The 17,054-nt window shown below is 35.6% G+C and overlaps 1 protein-coding gene across 1 annotated transcript; it reads right to left on the bottom strand.

The window, feature by feature from the left end:
- Positions 1–821: 821 nt before the first annotated feature.
- LOC145094920 (RGS1-HXK1-interacting protein 1-like) lies at positions 822–3,470 on the bottom strand. Its single transcript, XM_079032898.1, has 9 exons — positions 3,146–3,470; positions 2,804–2,870; positions 2,621–2,698; positions 2,493–2,545; positions 2,307–2,390; positions 1,809–1,861; positions 1,658–1,722; positions 1,383–1,441; positions 822–1,048 (listed from the first exon to the last, which is right to left on the bottom strand). Exons 1-9 carry the CDS (start codon positions 3,398–3,400, stop codon positions 959–961), a joined length of 804 nt encoding a protein of 267 aa, XP_078889024.1. The 5' UTR covers positions 3,401–3,470; the 3' UTR covers positions 822–958.
- Positions 3,471–17,054: the final 13,584 nt, after the last annotated feature.

The following is a 17,054-nucleotide window of genomic DNA, read 5'->3' on the forward strand; positions in this document are numbered from 1 at the left end:
TCTATTATTTATGGTATGTGATAACGACCTGAGAAATCTAAGGAACCAGGATATCCAACGATATCTTACACCTATCTTGTTATCATTAAAGAATTTCTATAATTTGTTACTCATTTATAACATTAATCCTATATTAAAATAGGAATTCAAAGACTTTGATTGTTTAAAAAAAAGTTGAAACTCTTAAGGTATATATCGATAGGAATTCTAAGTAACAATAGTGTTTTATGACAATTGATATAGTTTGTTACTCATTTATAACATTAATCCTATATTAAAATATATAGAATTCTAATAAACTTACTGACGTATTATCTATATTCATTTGCAATGACAGTGGATGTTTTGCAACCCTTTTACTTTTACGAATGGCATTTTATACCCTACATTTTTTAATATATAGTTTGATTAATGACATTTTTTCTCCTTATACTTTTTAAAATTACACTTAACCCCTATTTTTAAAATACTACAAATGTCATCTCCCACCATTTTACTTTTAAAAGTGTTACTTTGAACTTTATATAATATTACTTTCATCCCTTCAGTTTTGTAATTTTTCATCTTCGTAATACACATAATCTGATTTTCTATAATAACTTTCGTTCGTCAATTTAAAAAAAATAAATAAATAAATAATTTCTGCACATAAATTCATTGAAATGTTTATCATAGTATCCTACTTTCATTTCTTCATATTATAGTATTACAACACTTATACTTTGAAAACTCTATGCAGTATAGCAGTATTATCCAAATACAAACCAATTTTCAGTGATGCAAATAAGTAGATGTTTTGAAAATGCAATAAGAAAAAAAAATTGAAGCTACAACCCTATAATTAAATATATATTCTTCAAATGGGTAAGAAATTGTTTTTTGAAAAGTAAAATGCTATAATGAAAAGAAATGAAAGTAAGACGCTATAATAAACAAATAAATGGAAGTACACCTTTATTTAAATGGGGATCCCATAATTAGATATCTTTCTAACCTCTTTGTTAAGAACCCTCCTTTCTCTCATGGCTTCAAAAGCCAATTCCGACACCTGAAAAATCAATATATTCAACATAATTAGATGACACTTCTATAAATGCCAAAATTAGCAACATAATAGCATCCAACTTCCATTTCTTGTTATTACAACATTGTATTTTTTTTTTCAAAATCTTATTAAGACATTGTAAAAATCTACTACCTACTTATAGCATTGCACTTTCAATATTTATCTTATTATAACATTATTTAATGAAAAAAAATTTTGTATTGGATGACAATATTATAATAACTTAAAATTTTCAAAGTACAATTTTGTAATGAGAAAAAATGAAAGTATGATGTTATGATAAACAAATTAATACAAGAGGGTTTTGGACACGTACTTCTGATCGAAATTGTGATGCGTCCATTTTTGGAAGCTCCTTGAGTATATCTTTCAACCCTGACACGATTAAAATAAATAAAGTTAAAAGCATGAAATAGCAACGTACTTTTATTAATTTATTTAGGTAGATTTTGCAAAATATAATGTCTGAATAAGAAAATTTTGAAAGTACAAAATTTGTAATTGAAAAGAAATGGAAGTATGTTGCTACTTTTTCTATTTAGTCATTTAAAAAATTAATAAAAAAAAATAATGTAATTAATAATTTCATACCGCCTGATTGTCTTTCAATCTTATAAGTTGAACTAATGACCCCCTGGATCTGCTTTCCGGTTTGTCTACAAATTTATATATATTAAAAAAAAAAAAAGCCATGATTAATCTATAAATAAGAATTATATATATTTTTATTAAAAATACAAACCTAAGTTTTTTTCTTCCCCTTTTCAACTCTGATTCTGCACGTAACGTAAATTGCTGGAAAAAAAATATATTGATGTGTAAATTGTTATGATTTTTAAATGTTGATGTGTAAGTTAAAATTAGTGGTGAATAAAAATTAATTGCTTGAATGAAATACTTAAATGGTGTAAATTACATTTTTGGTCCAAGATAAAGCTGAATTTTTTCAAGTTTGGTCCCTAAAATAGCATTCTTCCAATTTTGGTCCTTATTTGAGGTTTTTGTATCTTTTTGGTCATTATTTCAAATAAAAAAGACTATATCTTTTAGACCAAAATTGCAAAAATCAGTTATATTCAGAGACCAAAAAGGTAACTTACTCTTTTAAATATAAGAATATATTGATATGTAATCGTGACATCATCGAAAACTTAAAACATAATTATAAATGAACTTATATATATTTTGTTATATCAATTACTTTTTGTTTAAATAATTCACTAATTATTAATTTTAACACCTCCAGTTTTTGCCCTTCTACTGTAATCTCTCTAACAGAGTCACGTAACTTCTGTGCCTTAGCAGTTGCTCTAGAAAGCATCGCCTGTTCACAAAATAATAAAAATAGACATGAAATAGCAACGTACTTTCATTTTTTTTTTTTATAATAAAAAAAAGAAGATATTTTGAAGATTAACATTTTTACCTCTTCACTTAGAAAAAGACGCAATGTATTGTAGTATAAACCACGCCTTGTTCCTTAAGAATTTCGAAATTAAATTCAGCAATTAAAAATATTTAAAGTAAAAAAATATTATAATTTATGAGCCTTACTTTTAGCAGATAGAAACCCCGAAGCAAAAACAACCCCACTTGTAGCAAATGGATGTGCAACAACAAAGCAAAAGCTCTCTGAAACCCACCATTAATGTTAACACCTTAATTTGAAGCCAAAAATGGGAAATCAAAGAGAAGAAAAGTCAATAATGACAATAGTCAACCATTAGCATAACAAACCTTTCATCTTTTGAAGCATAATATCCTCGTAAATATTAAACTTTGACTTCAAATCTTGCAGGGAATCCTACAAATTATAGCTAAATCATTTAGGGTTTATATCACAACCATAAAAAGAAAAAAAAAATTTAATGTTGATTACACTTGTATTAGTATCAATCATTCATAAGCTCCAAACATAATGACAAAGCCTAGTTGTTTAAATTAAAAGATCCAATATTTCATTTTTTGATATCGTTTCGATTTGTATGTACACTCCAAGGAAATGTAGCAAATGCTGCGAAAAAAGAAGAGTAATAATTCATAAAAACATCATCAACAACAAAAATAGGAGAAACATACGAATGTCGTAATAAGATGAGCAATGGAAGTCGACTTAATTTGACGAAGGCGGAATGTAGTTGCAGAAATTGCGGATTCCAGGGTCCCGAGTATGATTCGAGGTGCGATCAGTGTCTGTTCGACGGCGTTATCAACCCATTCTCTGGGTGAATCACCGCCGAAGAGTTTCACTTTTTCTAAGACATCGATGTCAGCCGGATACGGTGGTTGCGGTGGCGGTGAGACGTTCGCTTTATCTTCCGTCGATTCATCCATATTTTGCCTGAGATTCGAGGAATGGGGAATAAGAAAAGGGCTAATGCCACTTTATGTCCCGATTTCTATTTTGCCACAATTTTTGTCCTAATAAATTATATATATATATATATATATATATATATATATATATATATATATATATATATATATATATATATATATATACTAGCCGTCTACCCGCGCAAAGCGGCGGGCGGCGAATAATTTGATCTCTTTAGAGTTAAACCATTTTGCGTTCACTTCGAGAAATGAATATTAAATGACATCTATTTTTCAAGAGCATTACCATACTATATTAAGGGGGTGTTTGGCTAAGCTTTTTTAAAGCAACTTATTAGGTTCCACATCACTATAAGTTAAAAAAATGTTTGGATTAAAATAACTTATTCCGGTGGGGTACCTCTAATACGTCATTTTTTCATAAGTTACTCTACACTTACTTATTAATTTATAAGCTAATAAACTAATAAGCAATAAGCTTTTTTGCCAAACACCCCCTAAATGGTTATTACTCCATTTATACATACCCAAACCACTTGTACTGTTTATTGTCATCTTTTTTTTTTTTTTTTTCGTTTTCCTTAATTCCTTTATTAATTTAATGTCTTACTAAGTAAAATGCTAAAATATATAAATAATAGTTTATAAAAATAAACCTTTAGAATATCAGGTGTTGTGATTCAAAAGTCGATAAATAGGCCTTTGAGAAGGTCAAAATACTTAGGTGTCAACTTGTTCATTGTGATTTTAAACCAAGTTTGGTCACAAATTAAAACATTTTCAACAATAGTATGTAATTCAAGGATTCAAAATTATTTAGGTTCTCGAAACCTTAAAATATTGAACAAAATCTATATAGAACCTTATAATAAGGATAATAATCACCGTAATCAGGAAGTCCATGTGATGAAACTTCATAGTATAAGGACCAATGATGAAAAATGTTTCATTTTTAGACTAAACAAGATGAAAAATATACAAACTACCTTAATCATGTCAAATCTTGTGTTTAACTGTTCTTTATTGCAAAAGTAAGATGCCAAAATATACAAACTAATGATAATATAATGCTCTAACTGGCCCTCTTGGTTGAGTTCTCGGAACCTGCAAAGCCAACACATTAAAGAAACATAGTATAAACCTTTTTAGGAACAAACCTGATATAATAAAGCCTTCACCCAATATATTTATAAGATAAAAATACAAAAAGTTAAAAATGATGAAATCAATTACAAGTAAGGATTAAAATAAAACCTGTTAAGAAAGAGCCATCTGCAGGAGGGATATTTGAATCAACAGGTATTTTCTGATGGTTTCAAATTTTGAATTATCCGAAATTTAGGGAATGAGATAGAATTTGTTGAGAAATATAAGGATTCAAAACAAAGGTTAAAATTTAATATTATTTTATTGATGACTACTTGTACTATTAGCTTAATGATTTGAACGTCTTAAAAAAATAATAATATTATATTCAATCTATTTTTAGAAATAGTGGGATTTCTTTTATAAGATAGTAAAGATATATATATATATATATATATATATATATATATATATATATATAGGTTCAGGTTTATTGAGACCATTCTAATTTTGTGAGACCATGATACCAAATGTAAAAATAATTTTAAAATGCAAAATAAATAGAAAAATCCAAAAATTCTTTTTTTAAATATTATTTTCGGAACTTGAATTAACTAAAAAAAATAAAAAAAAATCCGTTTTTTTTTTTTGTAAAATACGTGAAATATTCTAATAGAATATTACACTGACATATTCGAAAAAATAATTTTAAAATGCAGAATAAATGGAAAAATCTAAAAATTCGTTTTTTAAATATTTTTTTCGGAACTTGAATTAACTAAAAAAAATAAAAAATAAAATAAATATAAATTCCATTTTTTTTAAAAATACGTGAAATATTCTAATAGAATATTACACTGTACATATTCTAAAAAATAATTTTAAAATGCAAAATAAATGGAAAAATCCAAAAATTCTTTTTTTAAATATTATTTTCGGAACTTGAATTAACTAAAAAAAATTAAAAAAAATAAAAAAATGCGTCTCACGGTCTCACAAAATTAGGTCGTCTCACATGAACCTAACCCTATATATATATATATATATATATATATATATATATATATATATATATATATATATATATATATATATATATATATATATATATATCATTATTATATATAAAAGCCTTATTTTTCTCGTACGTTCTAAAACAATTTCACCCGGTTCTTTTTAGGCCATGTAGCTTATCTTCCAAACGACACAACGAGACATCAAACTCAATTCATATTGTCTCCTCTCCAAGGCGTCGTATCAAGTTATCAACGATGTCTGATGGTCTTACGAGAGTCTATACATTTTGGGTCATATATAGGTCCATTTGGAGTTTTCTAAGTTCAAAGGATCTATTTAACCCACACTTCCCATCCATAGTATTAGATCATCACACAAGTTGGGAGACGTTGCCTCGAAAGCAGTCCTAAAATCGTTTTTTCATCCGTCTATCGTCTGTTGGATATCTTTCTGCAGTCTCTGTTCTTCTTCTATTGTAAAAAAAACCGTTAATGGCATCACCATAAAAATTTTAGAATGTCTGAAAGTGCTTGAATCGATTTTTCCCAGACTTTAAAACAATTAGGGGTTTTCCCACATCAGATTCAACTCTCCCCTGGTTCATCGTTGCTCTTATATGTCTCTAATTTTATTTGGATGCACCACAACACCCTCCTTATTATCGGTTTTGTTTCCTTTTGTAATTTGGGTTTTCAATTGGAAAGCCCATCATCAACCAGGTTTGATTCTTATACTGAATGTGTTCTTTTGGACAACTTGATTTCTATATTTATATATATTTTTTTATGATTGGAACTTGAAATCTATGAATTGATCAAAATTTGTCTTTCAGATATGTTATCGATCACTCTCGTGTTGATAAAATGTTTCAATGTTTCGGTATTCATATGTTATCTTGATTTTTGCTTCTTGGTTACAGAAGTCGACTACTTGTAGGTTTTAAGGAATTCATCCAGCCCTATTGTAGAGAACAAATGCTTATCAGGCAATGTGAAGAGGCACTTCTTAAAACTAGCTCCAGAACCACGATGACACATCATGGTCCAGTTCTCTTTTTCAATCTTCCCCATCTGCATTGTGTTGTTGTCTTTCGTCTTGCCAGTAAGGGGAGCAGTAGGTTTCCTCTTCAAAACTAAAGCAATTTCAATGTTAAATTTTGCCACTTGATAAATGTACGAAATCAACATTTTTTTTATATGCCCAAAAATAGGTTCGTATTTCTTTTCATCATTCAAAAGAAAGTGCAATAGAACGATCCAATCATAGGGATAAATACATGGCGGATTAGCCAAGGAAAACTCGTGAACAATGCTGGTTGATCCTCTTGTTGTTTTGAACTTGACATTCAAGAAGCTCCCTATTTCTATTGGACCTATGACTTTCACGGCTATTATCTTTTGTGCACTCCAAGTGAGGTACTGAGGATTGGATTGTGAACCATTAAAGCATTATCAACCTTTTTGTCTGTTGTAGGAGCATTCACAATTACATCAAAACAGCAAAACATAAATTCTCTCAGAGTAATAGGCATGTCGAATTGAGAATTTGACGAATTCTGCAGATCAAACGAAGTAACAGGCTCCAATCAACTCACGTTTATATTATCAACTGCCTCACTAAAGATTCACTCCAAGGTCCACGTTGGAAACAAAGTCTTTCAACTTTCCAAAGTGACCTGAGCTTCACGTTTTGTTCGCTCCTTCGCTTCTGCCTCTCGGATGATTCTCTGATGTCCATCCAACTCAGCCTCACGAGCCTTTCCTCTTTTGAGCTCGTTTTCATCAGGCTCTTCATCATCACTATTTACTAGTTTTTCTTTGTTTTTGGAACACAAAGCGACATTAACCTTCGGTTCATTAGAGAGTTTTGGTTTTTTCTCATTATTCTTCGGAGGTTGCTGAGATTCTTTTAACGATTCTCCCCCTTGTTTTGGAAGGTCAGGAGACTCCGAAACACCCACTATCTGACTAAGCATGGCAAGAGCAGGACAAAACTTTTCAGCCAAATGCCTTCGAATAGAGATTGAAAGAATCGGATCATGAGCATCAAGAGTATTGGAGAGCAAGGCTTTGACGTCGCCAACAAAGCTTTTAACAACTATGCATTCAGACTTAAGCTCCTTGATCTCTTTGTTAGTGTGGGCGAGTTTGGCAGCTTGAACTTGGACTTTCGTTGTTTTTGCAGCAAGTTCATCAATTATACCGCTTTCAACTGCCAGATCTTCACGAAGCTTATCAATTTTTGAGGAAATTGACGTCTGAAGATCAGAGTGATCTGTTTACAGACCAGTGCGAACCTAAACACGCGCTTCTTTTTCAGTTTGAAGTGAGGTGCGAAGACCCACTATTGCCTCATTCACCTTAAAGGTATTTTTCTCAGCAGTTGTATAGAGATTTGTCATGAAATTCTGAGCATCGTAGATGAGCTTTTCAACTTTGCCAAGCACCTTGCATATTGAAGTCGACTCAGAAACCGCTTGATTCGCTTTGTCCAGATTGGCTTGATGTTCTTTCGTCATTGACTGGAAAAGGCCTCCATTACGGCTTTAGAATAAGCATCACTAGAAGAAGCTTGAGAAGAATTGATCAGCGAATCTAGCTTCTTGGTGATAGCAAATGATCCTGATGCTCCTACCCCCACATCAGATGTGTTGAGTGATCAGAAACTAATCCTAAGGCTCCTACCCCCACATCAGATGTGTTGATAGTAACAGGAGGTCCATTGGTCATGTTCGTGGTTGAGGTGGTGGCAGTAGAGTCAGTAAACAAAGAAGTGGAAGAAGCAACAGTGGTTTGAACTTGCGAAATGACAGGAGGTGGACATGGTGCAATGGTAACCGGGATAGAAATGGTAGCAGTGGAAGTGGGAATAAATGTATGCGCAAAGAAGTCATCAGTAATAGGAACTGAGACTGGAATCTAAAAGATACCTCCGGATTTGTAGAAGTAGGCTGCGAAACCTCGGATTAGGAAATGGCATCAGTGTCTTCGTGTTGGATAGGTTCTTCCACCTCAAGGCGAACAACTTTCTTTGTCTTTAGCTTCTTGATGGGAGGAGGAACTGGTGCAGAAGAGCCAACCTTTGTCTTTCGTTTCTTGGAGGTTGCTGCTACTGTTGAAGGACCTTCTTTCGTAGTTTTCTTCTTGCCTCCTTTCTTAGGCTTATCAGCCTCTGCTATTATCTCTCGCATCTCACCAGTCAAAGGACGAAAGGTTGAGACTGGAAGTTTCCTGTAAGCTTCGAGAATCTTGCTTGCAGCAGGAATTATGCAAAACATGGCTTCAGGAATTGAACCCACAAACAAAAACTTGGATTTACCGGCAATAATGAATTTTGTAGTGTGTAAGATCGGAATAGTAGACATGAATGAATCTCACATCACCGGAATTTTATGCCTCTCAATGGCTCTTTGAACAACAATTGTCCAGAATCGAGCACATGAAATTTCACTGTGCCGGTTTGTAGAATGGGTACTTTGAACCAGTTGAGCCCAAAGAACTACCCCATCGTCGATGTTTTCCCCTATGTAGATCCCATACATGATGTTCATGTAAAGTTTGTTGGCATAATCAGAACTAGTTACCCTCTCAGAAAAGCTCTTGAATATCAAAGTGAAAAGCCCATTCCATTGAGGCAGCATATTAGGTTTTCTGAACTTGGAGATGGAGGTTAGGGTTTCTTTATAACCCATTTGGTAGAACATTTCCATAATAGCAACGATGGTAATGGAGTCAGGGCCTACCATATTAGCAGTATGTTCAAGCCCTAGCAGAGAACAAAATCGAGACTTAGTGATAAAGGTTTTCTTTTCGAGAACTTCCAATGTGATTCTATGTTCTTCTTTGATGTAGCAAGCAGATGAATAAGCCTTAGAGAGAAGTGACATTGGAACGATCTCACACATGGTCAAAGCTTTAACCAACGGTTAGTACTTCAAGCATTCAACAATCAGTAACATGAAGTTGTTGTATTTGAGAGGATCGAGATCGAGAATCAAGTTTCGGTGTGGCTTGATTGTATAAAGAGATGACTGCCTTGTTTGCTCTTGGACAGAAAGAGTTTTAGAAGATCCTGCCGTTGATGAGTTCTTGAGAATGAAGATGATGAATAATTGAGAGCTTTTCAATTGCCAAAATTCTTTGAGTATTTGTTAGTGGTAAGGAGATAGGAAGCATCAAAAATCTTTTTATACCGTTTGTTGGGTGAGAGACATCTGGAGAGAGATTGTATCGGTTACTAAAAAGGCGCATGGAAAAGCGTGACTTACAGTTGTGAAGTCAGAGACGTGTGTCAGGCAGTGGTAAAGTAGGCTTCCATTCAAATCATCACGCACCTAAATAAAATCTTATCCTTTAAAAGAGTCGTTTAAAATTCGTCCTTTCACAGCCATTGCATTGTTAAGAGTTTTGCAGCGAAAATGGAACTTTTGCATTGTGATGAACCTGCAAAAGTGAAAGTACTCATAAAGCCATGAACCGGATTTTTGAAAATCACTTGAAAATCACTTGAAAATCACTTGGATCTTCTAAGGAATTCTAGTGATGTCTAATGAGACAGGAAACTATTGGATCCCGGGCATAATTCTCTTCCTTCATAGTCAAGAGAGACTAAGAAGTGTTTGGGTGGTTTCCTATTGAAATACGATCAATTATTTGATAAGAAACAATGAAAGATATCTTTTGTTAGGATTTAAGGATGGTTTCATCTTCAACCAAACTCAGAAACTTGATATAAGTACGAGATTTGGATGAAGTACTTGCCTGAACAGTGTAGTCATAATAACATGTAGCTTTGGAATTGTTTTAGTGACTCTGGAAAATGTAGAACTCTCAGAAAAAAAATAAAAATAAAACTGGATCTTATGGGAAGGAATGTCTTTGGACTAGAGCAATTCATAAAGATCTCACAAAAGAAAAAGAGATTTCTCGGTACAGACCACGAAAGTGGCTTTCATTGTGAAAAATCTTGAACGTTTAATTGTTCACCGTCAATTCATTAAAATGTATTGGATTTTGTGTTTCACTCAATTCGTGGTTGAAAAAAACTAAGATCATTAACACAGATGTTGTGTAACCATAAACCTCATTGGTAATTGCTGAGAGTCTCAAGGGTTACATTCACAAAAACGAAAGTGATGGAGAAATGTGAAGGTGGTTCCAAAGAAGCGAATGTACCTATGCTATGCGAAAGTGATCAAGCAGATAACTCCTAACTCAATTGAGAAGAGTAAGGTAGCTCATGACTTATGTGAATTTAACAGCTTGATTGGGTAGAAACGATTTGTAGAATCGATTCATTAAGGCTTCAACATAGAGTCATCGAGGCTTTAGACAACATGCATCAACATGCTTCTACGGACACTTAACTAGTACATAGGTGAAGAGATTTATACCTTTCCCATCTTACGACTTGAGAATGACTAGAAATGTGTGCCTCTATGAGCTTGTCGATGATATATTATTTTTGGTATGTTATAAATTTTTGTGAAACTAAAAGAAATAAAATGAAACACAAAGAAAAATATTTTTGTATTTTTGTGTTTCTGAAAAAGGAAATAAAAACAGAAAGAAATTTAAAAAAGAAACAATGGTAAACAATAATGTACATAATATACAAAAGGATTCAAGAAGATCCAAACCACGAATGAACAGTGGACTAGGAATCACTGCGAGCGTTCGCACTGATTCGCGATGTCAAAGTATGTCACACCCCGAAACCTAAGGTGGAAACGTTCCGGGGCGGAGGACATCATGTATATCGCAACCAATGTACATAGTGTCACACCCCTAAACCAGACGGCGGAAACGTCTGGGGGTGGAGGACTTCATTTGTAGTATTACAACACATGTATCATAGTAATCAAAGCACAAACAACCATTGTAATTAAAAGTATAATATTTACATGTGTTCAATCATTGTATATTGAAACCAAAATAGTATTACAAAAGAAGAAGATAAGACTCCTAATGGCTCCATCTTCACAAAAAGCTCGGGGAGTAACTGTTATTATTTCCCTGATAATACAAGTAATTTGAAAAGAGAGTATCAACAATAAGTTGAGTGAGTACATAAGTCTTTATGTTTGAATGGGTGTCTTTGTATTTTGTACTTCCCCCCTTAAAACATTAGAAATTATGAAAATACGGGGGTATGAACTCACTTGATAGGTGGTAATTCGGACAGAGTTTCGTTTCACGAAAAGGAGTTTATTTGTCGAGAAACAGGCTCAAATCGGGCAGAGTTTTGACAGGAGAGAGGATGAATTCTCGAGAATTTCGGGGCTTCACGGCTTACTTCGGGCTTGAGTCTTGATACCGGGGCTTTAGGGGTTGTATATGAGCTTAAGGGAGTGGAAAATGTGAAAGAGTGTGAAATTTAGGGTGAAAAAGTGAAGTAATTCAGAAACCCTCGCATACTATATATAGCCTGAAGGCTCGGACCCAAAGCAAGGCGAGGGCGACACACGTCTGACAGATGGCGAGGCGAAGGAAGCTCTTCGAACCGAAGGCTCGCTGCTGGATGGTTCGGATTGGTCTAACCCTCTGTCCAATGAAAAGAAGCGACGTGCGAAGGGGGTGTCCGAGGAGGGTGTGAGGGGCGTGTGAGGAGCATGCGAGGGGCGTGCGAGGGGCGTCTCCGGGGTGTCTCCTGCGAAGTTGTCCGAGTAGGATTGGACCGCAGAGTTAGCCGAATCAGAAGGTGACACGCGAGTCATCGGTCCACTCAGCAGCCAACACGTGGAGGCCTCGCATGCGAGGGTGACGTGGCAGTCACTGTTCATGCGAATTTTCCCGGTTTTTGGTATTTTTCTTTATTTTTTTTGCCAAAACTTGTAAAATTCATAACTTTTGCATACGAACTCCGTTTTTGACGTTCTTTATATGCACGCGTAGCTAAAATTATACTCTACGACTTTCGTTTAGACTTCGTTGGCTAATTTTGAATTTATTTTTAATATTATTATTTTAAACAGACCGGGACGTGAATCCGTTATAAATTCATAACTTCTTCATACGACGACCGTTTTTGTCTGTCTTTTTACCGTTGTACTACTAATGACGAGACCTTCAGTTCTTGTTTAGGTTGTGTCGGCTAAAAACCACTCGATCTTTATTTCAAGTTTTTAGTTGTACACTACTATACTGAAACTTAGAAAAATCATAACTTCATCATACAAAGTCAGATTTTGGCGTTCTTTTTATGAAAGTTCTCGGTTTAACATAAACTATAACTTTCATTTAGATTGTTAAGGCTAGAAAGCCTTTTATCAAAAATTCAGTTTTTACACTGAATAGTGTTTTGCCGGTTTTGTCGCGGATTTTCGATTGGTCATAACTTCTTCGTTATAACTCGGATTTTAGTGTTCTTTATATTTTTGGAAACCTTGTTACAATCTCCATCACTTGGTTCAACCCAATTGAGATTATTTAATAATTTATTTTTGAGGGTCAATTATGTAAATATACATAGTATGCCAAAATTTCTCTTTATTTAATTAAAAAGAAGTACAATTTGACTTACACTATTACATAAGTTTGAAATAACGATTTGTTACATTATCCCCTCGTTAGAGAGAATTTCGTCCCGAAATTTACTTTACAGATAGACTAGGGAAAAAGATGTGGGTATTTTTGTTGCATTTGATCCTCCCGCTCCCAAGTGAATTCAGGTCCCCATCTTGCATTCCAACGAACATTCACTATCGGGATGCGAATTTGTTTGGTTTTCTTAACTTCCCTGTCTAGTATCTCTACGGGTTCTTCCACAAAATTGAGGCTCTCGTTTAACTCGATTTCCTCGAGTGGTATCACAAGAGTCTCGTCGGAAAGACACTTTTTCAAGTTCGAAACGTGGAAGGTAGAATGAATGTTACTTAGTTCTTGGGGTAATCGAAGTTTGTAAGCTACAGGGCCGATTCGCGCAAGAATTTCGAATGGTCCTATATACCTTGGGTTCAGCTTGTCGCTCTTTCCAAAGCGTATCATGCCTTTCCAGGGTGAGACTTTTACAAAACTCGGTCGCCAACCTGGAATTCCAAGGGTTTTCTCCTTTTGTCTGCGTAGCTTTTTTGTCTATCTCTGGAAGCTTTAAGTCATTCTCGAATTTGTACGATCTTTCCGATAGTTTCTCGAATAATTTCTGCACCAGTGAGAGCATTGTCAGGAGTTTGACCTCTAGCTAGCTGCGTGTCACCCACTTCAGCCCATCATAGAGGGGATCTGCACTTGCGGCCATAGAGGGCTTCGAATGGAGCAACTTTTATGCTAGTGTGATAGCTGTTGTTATAAGAGAACTCAGCAAGGGGTAAATGAATATCCCATGCCTTCCCAAAGTCTATCACACAAGCTCGTAACATATCTTCTAACGTTTGAATCGTCCTTTCACTTTGTCCATCGATTTGCAAATGGTAGGCTGTACTCATGTCTAGCTTAGTTCCTAGAGAGTTTTGTAAAGACTGCCAAAAACGAGAGGTGAATCTAGTATCTCGGTCTGAATGAAATAGATATTTGTACACCATGTAGTCTAACAATCTCCTTGAGGTATGTTCTGGTTAGCTTTTGCATCTTGTCAGTCTCCTTGATTGGTAAGAAGTGTGCGGATTTGGTTAATCTATCGACAATTACCCAAATAGTATCATAACCACTTGATGTCTTGGGTAACTTGGTTATGAAATCCATTGTAATCCGTTCCCACTTCCATTCAGGGATTTCAAATTGTTGTAATAAATATGAAGGTTTCTGGTACTCTACCTTAATTTTGGCGCAAGTAAGGCACTTGCCCACAAAGGTAGCGATTTCGGCCTTCATGTTAGGCCACCAATATAGCTTCTTAAGGTCCAGATACATCTTGTCTGAACCTGGGTGGATGGAATATCGGGTTTTGTGTGCTTCATTCTTAACCATATCTCTGTAGCCACCGAACTTTGGTGTCCAGATCCGGTTCATGAAATATTAGACTCCATCATCCCTGACTTCGAAGTTCTTATCCATTCCTCTCAGAGTTTCACCTGCTACGTTTTCGGGTTTCAAGGCTTCAAGTTGAGCTTCCTTGATCTGTGTGGATAGATGCGAATGGATTGTCATGGTCAACGACTTTACCCGGTGTCCCGAGTATTCTTTTCTACTAAGGGTGTCAACTACTACGTTTGCTTTACCAGGGTGATAAAGAATTTCACATTCGTAATCGTTCAGTAGCTCCACCCATCGTCGTTGTCTCATATTTAGCTCTTTCTGATCGAAGATGTGTTGGAGACTTTTATGGTCCGTGAATATTGTGCATTTCGTGCCATATAAGTAATGTCTCCAGATTTTCAGAGCAAACACCACTGCTCCTAGTTCAAGGTCATGTGTTGTATAATTGACTTCATGTGTCTTTAGCTGTCTTGAGGCATAGGATATAACCTTTCCTCTTTGCATAAGAACACATCCAAGCCCTTGATTAGAAGCATCACAGTACACTGCGAAATCCTTTGTCCCTTCAGGGAGAGACAAGATCGGTGCACGACACAAGGCTCGCTTCAGCATTTGAAACGCTATTTCTTGCTTTTCTCCCCAGCTAAAAGTTACACCCTTTTGGGTCAGAGTAGTAAGAGGCTTAGCTATTCGAGAGAAATTTTGAATGAATCTGCGATAATAGCCAGCAAGACCTAAGAATTGATGGATTTCTGTAGGTGTTTTAGGTGCTGACCAGTTTTCAATCGCCTTTATTTTGGAAGGGTCGACGTGTATTCCTTCTGAACTGACCACGTGACCTAGGATATCTACCTTCCTGATCTAAAATTCACACTTTGAAAACTTCGCATAGAGCTTCTCTGATCTAAGAGTTTGTAATATTTGACGAAGATGTTGGCCATGTTCCTCTTTGCTCTTTGAGTAGATAAGGATATCATCAATGAAGACTATCGAATTTGTCCAAGAATGGACGACACACTCTGTTCATTAGGTCCATGAACACTGCATGTGCATTTGTCAATCCGAATGGCATCACTATAAACTCGTAATGACCATAACGAGTTCTGAACGCGGTTTTGGGAACGTCTTCCTCCAAAATTCGTAACTGGTGATACCCAGATCTTAAGTCTATCTTCGAGAAGTAGTTCGCCCCTTGAAGTTGGTCAAACAGATCGTCAATGCGAGGTAAAGGGTATCGATTCTTGATGGTAAGTTTATTCGGCTCGCGGTAGTCTATACACATGCAGAATGATCCATCCTTCTTCTTTACGAACAAAACCGGTGCTCCCCAAGGTGAGAAGCTTGGTCTTATGAAACCTTTACTTAGGAGTTCGTTAAGTTGGCTGGATAATTCCTGCATTTCATAAGGTGCAAGACGATAGGGGGATTTGGCTACAAGGGTAGCTCCAGGGATTAAGTCGATTCGGAATTCGACTTGTCGCTCGGGAGGCACCCCTGGAAGATCATTGGGAAATACATCGGGAAAGTTGCAGACCTCAGGAATGCTTGCGATGTCTTTCACTTCTTGCTTTTTGTCTACCACATGAGCTAGGAATTCACAATACTCCTTGCGAAGGTATTTCTGTGCCTTGATGCATGAAATGATCTGAAGGTTCGTTCCGGGTTTGTCGCCATAGATAATAAGAGTTTCGTTAGTTGGCAAGTTCAAACGAATAGCTCTTTCATAGCATAGGATGTCGGCATGGTTGGGGCACAACCAATCCATACCTATTATGATGTCAAAACTTTTGATAGAGACCGACATAAGGTCTATTGGGAAAGACAAGTCATTTAATGTAAGGGTACATCCTATGTATATATCGTTGGTGGATTTGGATTTCCCGTTAGCCATTTCTACTGTGAAGGTTTTATTTAGTGGTTGGGAGTTCTGATTTAGTAGATGTTTAAATTTATGGCTCACGAAGCTCCTCTCGGCACCACAATAAAAAAGAATGCATACATAAGTATTGTTGAGAAGGAACGTACCCGTGACCACAGCAGGGTCTGCCACCGCTTCTTCGTGACCTAGTGCTAGAATTCTCCCAACCCCACTGACATTTCCAGCTTTTGGACAATCTTTCTTGAAATGCCCCACATCACCGCATTGGTAGCATGCTCGACTTACTCCAGCGGCAGGTACTTGGTTAAGGGGTTGAGGTGGTGTTCTACAGAATCGGGCAGTATGCCCTTTCCTGTTGCAGTTACGGCACTGCATTTCAGGGCAATTTCCGGTGTGGTGAAATTTGCACTTGTTGCATTTAGGGAGGCTACCGACATAGGGCTTAGTTGGTGCTGAGTAGTTAGGGGTAACAGTAGGTGCAGTAGTAGGTATGGTAGCAGGCACAGTAGCATGGACTGCCGCTATTTGTTGCTTCTTTGAAGGTTCTAGAGGAGATTTTCCCTTCCTTTTGTTCCAACCCTTTTTCTTGCTGTTGTTGTTGTTCTCCCTAGGTTGTTCTGGGGCAGTAACCATAGAGTTTTGACGGTTTCTGTGGTCAATAAGTGATTGTGCCATTTCCTTGGCACTATCAAAAGTGACAGGTAGATGCAATGACACTTGCTTGTATCTGGGGCGACAATCCCCAAATATACCTTTC

The sequence above is a fragment of the Lactuca serriola genome, chromosome 3 (assembly GCF_051521515.1).
Source record: "Lactuca serriola cultivar US96UC23 chromosome 3, Lser_US96UC23_V15, whole genome shotgun sequence".
NCBI classification, from domain to species: domain Eukaryota; kingdom Viridiplantae; phylum Streptophyta; class Magnoliopsida; order Asterales; family Asteraceae; genus Lactuca; species Lactuca serriola.